At 46.1% G+C, this 10,286-nt stretch overlaps 1 protein-coding gene across 1 annotated transcript; it reads right to left on the bottom strand.

The window, feature by feature from the left end:
* Positions 1–990: 990 nt before the first annotated feature.
* LOC122925591 (outer dynein arm-docking complex subunit 3-like) lies at positions 991–2,747 on the bottom strand. The gene is made up of 2 exons (XM_044276951.1): positions 1,731–2,747; positions 991–1,590 (listed from the first exon to the last, which is right to left on the bottom strand). Exons 1-2 carry the CDS (start codon positions 2,745–2,747, stop codon positions 991–993), a joined length of 1,617 nt encoding a protein of 538 aa, XP_044132886.1.
* Positions 2,748–10,286: the final 7,539 nt, after the last annotated feature.

Genomic DNA, 10,286 nt, shown 5'->3' on the forward strand with positions numbered 1-10,286 from the left:
CAAATCCACATTTCCTGGATCCGCATCAATTTTTTCGGGATCCGTTTATTCGGGATCCGCAATTTCGTTCCTGAAAAAAATAGAACATGTCCTATTCTTGTCCACAATTGCGGACCAGAAAAGGCATTTTCTATTATAGTGTCTGTGATGTGCGGTCCGCAAATTGCGGATCGCACATTGCAGGTTTCCGTGTTTTGCGGATCCGCAATTTGCAGATCCGCAAAACACTTACGGACGTGTGAATGGACCCTTACTTCGATATTTACCACCTTTTCTTACTGCTTCCTAGAGATTGCTATTAGACATTACAGGGAGGAGGTATAAGAGGAGGGGAATACAACTGAATCCAGAAAAGGAACCATTCTGTAAGAAAGGCTCTGATTCTGTTGGACTTCAGAGCTCCATGTACTAAATGTAGTGCTGAGTGAGTCTGAAGTGGACTTCAATCCGAATTTCAGGGAAAATTAGCCACAAAGCTGAATTTCCAAGTGCTTTGTGGTAAAAAAAAAAAAATTTTGCTTGAAGTGGCAGTAAAAAAATAAATAAATAAATCACACTCCTCATCATCAATTTGAGAGCGAAGAGGCCACCGTGGCCATCCTAATTGAAGATCCAGCGCAAAATCGCGTGCGCAGTGAGGTATGCGGGTGTTTTCAGTGAGGGAGCCCAATGGAGCACTGCAGGCTGAGAGGGGGGAGCAGAGAGCCAGCAGCGGGAGGCAGGTAAGTAAGCTTCCTTTCGCAGGTCCGGCTGTGTGTGTGTGTGTGTGTGTGTGTGTGGGGGGGGGAGGGGTTGCCAAACTCGCCCCCCTGCCCCTCATTCTGTCACAACCTATTTATGGTGTTTTTGCATGAATAACAGTAATCATTATAGCCGCATGTTTCATAGTGTTTTCTTAGACAAAACACAAAGAATGTGAATGTTAAATGTTGCATTTAATTTTGTGACAAGTATCATAAGAATAAAGAATCAGGCCAGCTGTATGTTTCATTACATTACCCACTTCTCACACCAGATATTAGCCTTTCTTTTGGATATACTGATTTGCTGGGAAAGCTTCTTTATGCTTTCTCTAGTCATCACTTCATAGTCCTCTCCACTGTCTTCGTCAGATGTTTCCTCTTTAGCTGGTGACAGCAGCGAAATCCGTAGGTTACTTACTGGGAGATTGCTCTCGATGGTATCTAGATACTCTTTACCTTTCATCTCCCTGAAGATTTCATCAATGTCTTCACCTTCTAACTGTTTCTGGAGGTTCTGCAATTTCTGACCAATGACAGCTAAGAGATCCAGGGCATGAAGATCTAGGGAGAGATCTTTTACTGCAAAACTGGTCCCAGGCAACTTAAGATGCCGGAGTCTTATTGCTAGGCGCTTTACTTCAGATTTTGCTTTATCTAGGACTTCAGCAATTTCCTCAGCATTCATCTTAAACTTGTCTTGTTTTTCTGTTTCTAGATGTAGTCGAGTTCGGAGCTCTTCTAAAGTCTTTAAATTGTTGGATAGCTTGGCTTGCAGCTTAGCCTGAGCTGAGTACTTTAGTTCCTGAAGAGCATTATCTGTGTTTTTCTGTTTGTCTTTTAATTCACTCTATCATAGAAAGTGGAAATATATACCGTAACCGTATATAATAAAATGGAAAAAAAGAAAAAGTTTTGTTTTAGGGCTATATAATAATAAATGTTAAAACCAAAACAATATAACCTAGTAAAAACTTTCTCAAGACTTACCAGAGTTGTTTCAGCCTTTAACTTCTCTTTCTCCAGGTATTTGCGATTCTCCCCTTGGTTAATGAAGCGCTGTACAACTTCACTTTTACTAGTTACACCTATCGCCTCCTTGATGTTATCTAGGGCTTGTTCATAGGTGCAGATCCTTTCTTCCTCCTCTTGTGCAGGAGGGACCTCATAGGCATCAGTAGGAGCTTGGACTTTAATGAAAACCACAGATTTAGCTTGTTCCTTTTTAAATTGACGCCTCTCTTTGGCCTGATGAGTCAAATTGCGCAGGATCTGTTCTCTGTTACTGCGTTTACAGCGATATTCCTTCTTCTGGTGCCTATATTCTGCCCAGGCTTTATCTCGTGACACTACTGCATTCTTTTTCATGATTTTTACATCTTTTAGCTCATTTCCGAACAGCAAGATTTCAGTCTCTAGTTGTTGTATCTGTGGTTGGTAAGTTGCCATTTCTTCCTGCAAATGGGTAGTAATTTTATTATAAATGCTGTTGATGTGTTCAATATCCTGTAGTTTTAGTCGTGCTTCCTCCAGTTTATTTTCTAGATGATGCTGAATCTGTTCTTCTTGGGTGGCTTCATTATTGTTCTGAACTGCAGCATTCTGCTTAATCATTGATTCTAACTCCTCTAGGCGTTTTATGCGGACTTGGGCCTGGTGACATAGGGCATTAAACCGTTTGATGCTATCGTGGAGCTTGCCCTCCTGGAGCTGGACAATCACATGTCCACTCTTAATCTCCCTGTCAACTTGTCTCTGTTTTTCCTCAGCCAATTCCTGGATTAATTTCTTGTTCTCCTGCTGAAGCAATTTTATGGTCTCCTGATTTACCTTGATGGTGTGGCTAGCACTCTCCTGGTATGCCATGTGATCATATTCTAGCAACTGTATCTTTTGCTGTAATGCCACCATTTGGTCTTGAATTGATGACTTTATTCCAAGAAGAGTTGGAGTTCTGGGCATGACTGTTTTAGTGTCTGCCCGAGATCTTTGTCCACCATTTACCATCCTGACCTGCTCATCGCAAGTTCTAAGCCTCTTACGGATAGTGAAAGGAGAGTCTTCCATTTTCACAATGTGTGTTCACAGCATTGAAAAGTTCATTTCACTGTCACATGAAGTCAGGAGCTACCCGCATTGCTAATAACAGTTATAAGAAGGAACTGGAACTGCTGTTTATTCTTTTTATGATGTCACAAAAGCTGCCCCGCCCAACACTGATATAATATGCAGCCCCGCCCCCTTGTTATGATGTCACTGACTCCGCCTCTACATTGTAGCAGAAGTACAGTAAGCCTGCTGACCCAATAACATCATAGACAGGACTTCTTCCTTAAAGTAATGCCACATGAGATCAACTATATTCATATTGTGGACATACTGCAAGCTTCCAGACTGCATTATGACCGTCATACAATTGATCAACTTCAGTCTAATTTAGCCAAGTCTTGGCATTTTGCTGTATGGATGATTTGCATCACTTATACAATTCTTTGCACTACAACAGGGAGCCTCATAAGAATGAGCAGAGAAGTGCATGACTTCCTGTCCTGTGTCAGTTGGAGATCAGAGAGTTGGTCATATGAGAAGGCAGAGGATAGCTCCCAAATACAGTCGCTGATGAGAAGATTACATTCACTACAGATTAAATCGTGCACCTTTCTAACAGGTCAAAGAATACATTGTTTTTTGTTGGAGTGCTCCTTTAAACCCAACCAGGAGCACATAGCAGCTACTTCCTCCCTTAGGGCTCATGCACATGGCTCTAGTTTTAGCTCTCCTCCAATCTGAGTTTTTTCTGGATCAGATGCAAACCCATTCATCTCAATGGGGCCACAGAAGATGCTGACAGCATTCATAAGCCTTTTCCGTGCCCCCCCCCTCCCCCCCAAAAAAATAGATCATGTCCTATTCTTGTCCGTTTTGTGTAGTATACCCCATAGTTTTCTAAAACTCACTGGTGAGAAGCTTCAGCGAGTGCTGGAGTCCTGATATTCATGAGCTGAGGCTGAGCTCCCCATCCCGGAAGACTGAAAACTAGAGATGACCGAATCGAATCCCACAAAGTGCAATTTGATCCGAATTTCAGGATAAATTTGATTGGCTCAGAAGCCTAATTTCCTTGTGCTTCATGTCAGCGAATCAATTTCATCTGAAAGTATGAAAAACAAAAAAATTCTAACTTGCCTCCTCCATTTGCTCACGAAGCGTCGCCAGCCTCCATCTTGCTTGAAGATCTCGGCCGAAATCCCGTGCGGCGCAAGATTACATCATCATGCTGGCCGGCGTAATGATGTCATACATCACCATGCCAGCAGACGTGATGATGTAATCTCACGCCGCACAGGATTTCGGCCAAGATCTTCAAGCAAGATGACAGTGGCCGGCCCGTCGCAAGCAAATGATGGCGGTAAGTTTGATTTAATTTTCAGATACCACAATCATATATGAATGTGGCATCTTAGGGGTACAACGACGGGGGCGGCACTATCGCAGCTCCCTGTCATTGCACCCGCTACTTACAAAAAATGCGCTTTAAGACAAAGAGCAAAAGTTTTCTGTGAAATTTGGCGAATCAGCCGAATCGAACTTTTAAGAAATTTGCTCATCTCTACTGAAAACCCTCTTCATATACTGTGTTTAGGCTGCAAGGTGCCAATCAGCAAGGGGAACCGGTAACTTGTGCAGTATGTAGTGTTGCCTCCAGTGTTTGGATGGCACTTTTGATGCTCTAATAGGAATTAAAAAAATGACTGGTGCATGCCAGCACTGCAAAATACACACTAATGCAGACAGGGGAGCACCCAGCAATTTTGTCTAGGGGGGGGTCCGAAAGGTCAAAAAATGTGGCATGTGTAGTGCGCTGTGCTAATTCAATTTTTTTAAGTCCCCTTTATATTTAAAAATGCGGGGAAGGGGTATAGTGTGTTGCGTTGATTCTTTCACTTGGCGATTCTAAAAGCTCTGTAGAAACAGAACACGCGCAACACAATTTTCTTGGGTCCCATTATTAAAAGCCCCTCCTACATATAATAGGCCACTCCCAACAAACACTGTACAGCTGACATGCTATAGTTGAGGCCTGTCTCTACACATCATACACATCATACGGAGAGGGGAGGGTCTGTCCTGGCTGCACTGCCTGCTTCACATTATACAAAAATTCACAGAAATACCACCATTCTAAAACATAACCTTTAATGCTAATATATTAAAGGTCAATACACCCTTATAAATATAAATAATTGATAATAAGAAAATAAAATCAAAATCTAGGGTCAGATTGCTATACCCTTCTGAGGTTTTTGCATAAGGGTTAGGATATGTTAGTGGGGCCTATTGGGGGTAGTATCCCTATTTCTGGCCCTGGTACAGTGACCCTGCCTAGATACGGAATAGCCGCCCCGATAGGGGCGATCCCGTTTCTCGTACCTCCTAGTGTCCCTGGATGGACCCTGAAAAGGGAAGGATAACCTGTAAAATAGGTTGCCCTGACAAAAGACCTAGGCTATTTAAAGTACAAAAAAAAGTAGTATCAAGTTAATAGAAAAATTAGTTAATAAAGATGTTCAATACCGTCCCTACGCGTTTCGCCTGGTTGGTGTCAGGCTCATCAGGGGACATAATTGACCATGGAGTACCCATCACCATAAGTAGTCACCTGAGCACTTCAAATAATATTATATACAAATTAATTCATTTATTTTTCTATTTTTCTCTCTTTTTGTGATAGTAAGAAAACCACTGGCACAGATGAAAAATTAACTATCCGCTAATTGACTGGCTAGTCAATTTAGAGAAATTATTATCAAGCCGGTTTATAGAGTAGGAGACATTGGTCATACTGATAAAGTCTAGGCACTGATATTAGAACTGACCTAGAATAACCCCAATGTCCATGCGTTCCACTGTCTTTATCGTCACTTTCGGCGTATGTACGCCGCATTTCCTCCTTACACTTGCGTTCCACAGCGGACCTGATACATCCGGTATGCGTTCCATATCGACTAAAAGGAACCGCCGGCACATGCGCGAATGACGTATTTCCGGTTCCAGCATCAACGGCGGTGGAACGCACGCCGTCTACATCAACATGAGGTATTCACCTGAAATATTTGTATAATAATTAAACAGGGTATATATGGGGCGTCAGTCACAGACATGATTCTGGACTGCATTATTCAGTTGGGTTATCAAAACAGAGCGACTGTGCTAACGGCCATTGAGCCACATCTTTATCTTTTTCTATGTCCTCTTTTTTTGACATCCCCTGATGAATCCGGTAATAATTTTTACCAGAGGAAACGCGTCAGGATAATTTTTTACATCTGGCTATGCAGGCACTGGGAGATTCTTTTCCAGGGTGAGAATAACAGGGTCACCACCGATAAGTGGGGTCGCTCCCTCTGGGGGTGATTCTCTCGTATATAGGCGGGAGACCTCTCCGCTTTCAGGCAGGGCTAATCTAGTTGGTTAGGGATATACCTCTCCCTTTAACCTACCCTCCCTGTATAAGTAGAGCCAGTTACCAAAGATTGAATTAAATTATATTTGCAGTGAAGATACGAACAACTGTGGATACTGCCTCACTTTCTACCGCAAATACGTCCATCTGCCCTGGCACAGAATACTTCCACAGAGCGTACATCAAACCGTGAGTGGTGACTACCAAGTCTAAAAATGTATTTTCAATCAAAAATTGTATTCTCAAGCTGTCTTTTCAGTGTCAATTTTTCCTTATATATCTGTGCATAAGCCTTATCTAATATATGCAGTTATATTTTCTGTGGGAATTACTTTAACTAATATCAATATAAAAGTTAGGTTTTAGTAGGGTAATTATTCAGTGATATACAGTTTATATATTCCTACAACATACGTATTCTTATTCATACTGTGAATTTTTATAATACCTCCTAGTACTAATAATTCTCCCTACAATATGACAGTACATGAAATACCCCCGCTTAGTGCCCGCTGTTGAGCTAATGTCCCCATAATGTATGCCAGTATTAAATACCCCTATATAGTGCCCCAGTAAATGCCCTCATAGTGCTCCTCTCCCCCTTCCCCATAGTGTCCCCCATAATATGCCAGTAAAAAATGCCCCTTCTAAGTGCCACCATATGCCCCAATAGTGCTCCTCTCCCCATTAGTGCCCCCAAATAATGCCCCATAGTGCCGCTCTCCCCTATAGTGCCTCCCATAATGTGCCAGTAATAAAATGCCCCCTTAGTGCCACCAGATGCCATAATTCCCCCCATAATGTGCCAATAAGAATAAAGGCCCCTTTAGAGCCCCCACTTCCCCTTAGTGCCCCCCAAATAATGCCCCTTTAGCGCCACTAGATGCCCCATAGTGCTATTCTCCCCTATAGTGCCCCCATAATGTGTCAATTAAAAAAAAGCTCCTTTAGACCCCCCAGATGCCCCCATAGTGCTCCTCTCCCCCATGGTGCCGCCCCATAATGTGCCAGTAAAAAATGCCCCTTCAAAGTGCCACCATATGCCCCAATAGTGCTCCACTCCTCCATAGTGCCGCCCTCCCCTATAGTGCCTCCCATAATGTGCCAGTAAAAAATGCACCCTTAGTGCCACAGATGCCATAATGAACCCCATGTGCCAATAAGAAAAAAAGGCCCCTTTAGAACCCCCACTTCCCCATAGTGCCCCAAAATAATGCCCCTATCATGCCACCAAATGCCCCATAGTGCCATTCTCCCCTATAGTGCCCCCCATAATGTGTAAAAAAAAAGCCCCTTTAGAGCCCCTATAGTGCCCCATAGAACCCCCACTTCCCCATAGTGCCCCCAAATAATGCCCCTATAATGCCACCATATGCCCCATAGTGCTGTTCTCCCCTATAGTGCCCCCCATAATGTGTCAAAAAAAGGTCCAGACCTCCTCACATACAGTAGTATGCTCCCTTAGAGCCCCAAAACAGTAGTATACCCATTTAGTGCCCCCACACAGTAGAATTATGCTTTTAGTGTCACTACACAATAGAATACCCCTTAAAGTAGAATGCCCCGTTTAGTACCCTCTTATAGCAGAATCCCCCTTTTGTTCCCCCTTACAGTAGAGTGCCCCTTTTAGTGCCCCACACAGTAGAAATCCCCCTTAGAGCCTTCATACAGTAGAATGCCCCTTTGTGCTCCCAAACAGTAGAATGCCCCCTTAGTGCCTCCATACAGTAGAATGCCCCTTTAGAGCCCCAAACTGTAGTATACCCCTTTAGTGCCCTGGCACAGTAGAATGATGCTTTTAGTGTCACTACAAGAGAGAATGCCCCCTTTAGTTTACCCTTAAAGTAGAATGCCCCCTTTAGTATCCCCTTATAGTAAAATTCCCCTTTTGTGCCCCCTTACAGTAGAGTGCCTCTTTTAGGAACCCCACACAGTAGAATGCCCCCTTAGTGCCTCAATACAGTAGAATGCCTCCTTAGTGCTCCCACACAGAAGAATGCCCCCTTAGTGACTCCATACAGTAGAATGCCCCCCTTAGTGACTCCATACAGTAGAATGCCCCCTTAGTGCCCCCACACAGTAGAATGTCTCTTAGTGCCGCATACTTATTATGCCCCCTTAGGCTCAAATAAATATGTGATACCAGATCACCCTCTAGATCAGACACTAGATCTCGGTGTCCTGACAGAATAAGTGTAATCAGACACACAAGTTTCAGCAGAATGGCTACTGCAGCTTCACTGAACAGCCTAGTGTTCCCCCTAGTGCTTGGAGCATCACTTACATGACATTGGATTTTTTTCTGACATCCCTAACAACTAACTTCTGACACAACATCTGTGGTTGCTGCCGCTTGGAAGACACTCATGGTAATAATAGCAACGGAGCGAGGCTCAGCCATAGCGCAGGGCGGACTGACTTAGGGGGAAGACTGTAGGCTAGGAGAGGGTTAAGGTTGCCGGGATTTGCAGGGTAGGGGTGGTTATGATTTAGGTGGGGAGGAGCTGGGATTTCGGCGGGAGGTATATAAGATATTGAAGGAGGGGCGTTGGGCCAGTTGCAGCCAGAGCCAGCGTGATTTTAGGTGCCATGGCCTCTTTGGATGAGCTGTTGGTGTCGGTGCGGGCCGCTGTGGAGGTACATGGGATGGAGTTCCTGCAGCAGTCTATTCAGGCTGCCATTCACCCCCCTTCTCCTCCGGTTTCGTCAGCTTGCGCTGTCAGGGCCAGGAGATCTGTCCCCCCTGAGCGCTTGAGCCCAGAAGCTACCCCTCGGGTCCGCCGACGCATCAGAAGCCCTGCCAGGGACCCTCCGCTGCGTTCTGAGGTGTCCGTGGTCAGGCGGACCCCCAGACGCAGCGGGAGGAATTCAGTATCGCATGGCGGGCCGGCGAGAGAGGGTCGGGCTCCTTCCAGACCCGTCTCCCTTTCAACAAGGGGGAGGGAGCGTTTGCAGGTGGCGGCATCCCCGCGAGATGTTCAGCGCGGGGGCGAGCCAGTAGGATCGTACCTGATGCTGGGGGAAGTGGTGCGGCCGGGTCATCTTGCGGCTTGGGCCTGCCTGCGATGGATGCGATCGTGTCTCCTGCGCTGCGGCGGAGGGATCCGAGCCGGCAGCTTCAGCGTGATGAGGCAGCAGGCGCAGTGGCTGGCTTGGATGCGGGTGCGTCGCGGCCGCTAGTGGTGGGTCGGCGACATTACAGCCGGTCAGACGTCGGTGAGAATACTGTGGCTCTGCCCCCTGAGCGGTGGCATGGATCGGCGACTTGCGGCCGGATGGCTGCAGAGTCGGTTTCAGTGGGGGCAGGAGGGATGGAAGAACTGCGGCCAGATGATGAGGCACGCCCGGCTGGGATTCGGGTGGTTACCCTCCCCTCACGTCAGCGCCATGAGGGGGAGGCATCGCGGTTGGAAGAAGGAGAATTGGAGTCTGGAGCGGATGTCATGGCAGGCGGATAGGACGACTCGATGCTGGAGGATGCCGTGCCATGTGGAGCGAGTTCACCGGTGCAGATGTCTGTGAGCGGAGCTGCGGCTGCCGGAGGATCTGTCCAGGAATGGCCAGGTGAGATGACGTCGTGTCAGATGCCAGTTGGGGGTACTGTTCCGCATAGTGGGGGAGGTTCTGATGTCTTGGCCCGGGAGGTATTGTCTGGGATGCTGTCATTGCTGTCGCGGTTGGGGTCAGGGGCATCCCCGGCGTCGGTTTGGGCGCCTGGGCAGGCAGTGAGGGCTTTGGAGCAGGGGGTGGTGCAAGGTTCGGTTAGAATCGGGGATAGTGTCGCCGCAGGTGGTGTGCAGGCCTCAGGGGCTAGGGCGGGGTAAGAGGTGATGTGGGGGATGGCGTTCGGTTGGCGGACGCAGCTAAAGGGGAAATATATGTGTGTTTTGAGGGACCGCTGGGGGCTCACTTGAAACAGGAAATTAGGAAGAAGATATGGAGGGATGAATATGTTGAAATATTTTCATTGCTTCCTTTGGAGAAATTTAATTTGGATCGGGGTAAGCCGGATGAGAGTAAAAAAGAGGAGGAAGAAAGGAGGCGGTATAGGTTGATCCCACGTACGTTTCAAAATTGGCTTC

This window comes from Bufo gargarizans, chromosome 1, assembly GCF_014858855.1.
Source record: "Bufo gargarizans isolate SCDJY-AF-19 chromosome 1, ASM1485885v1, whole genome shotgun sequence".
Classification (NCBI taxonomy): Eukaryota; Metazoa; Chordata; class Amphibia; order Anura; family Bufonidae; genus Bufo; species Bufo gargarizans.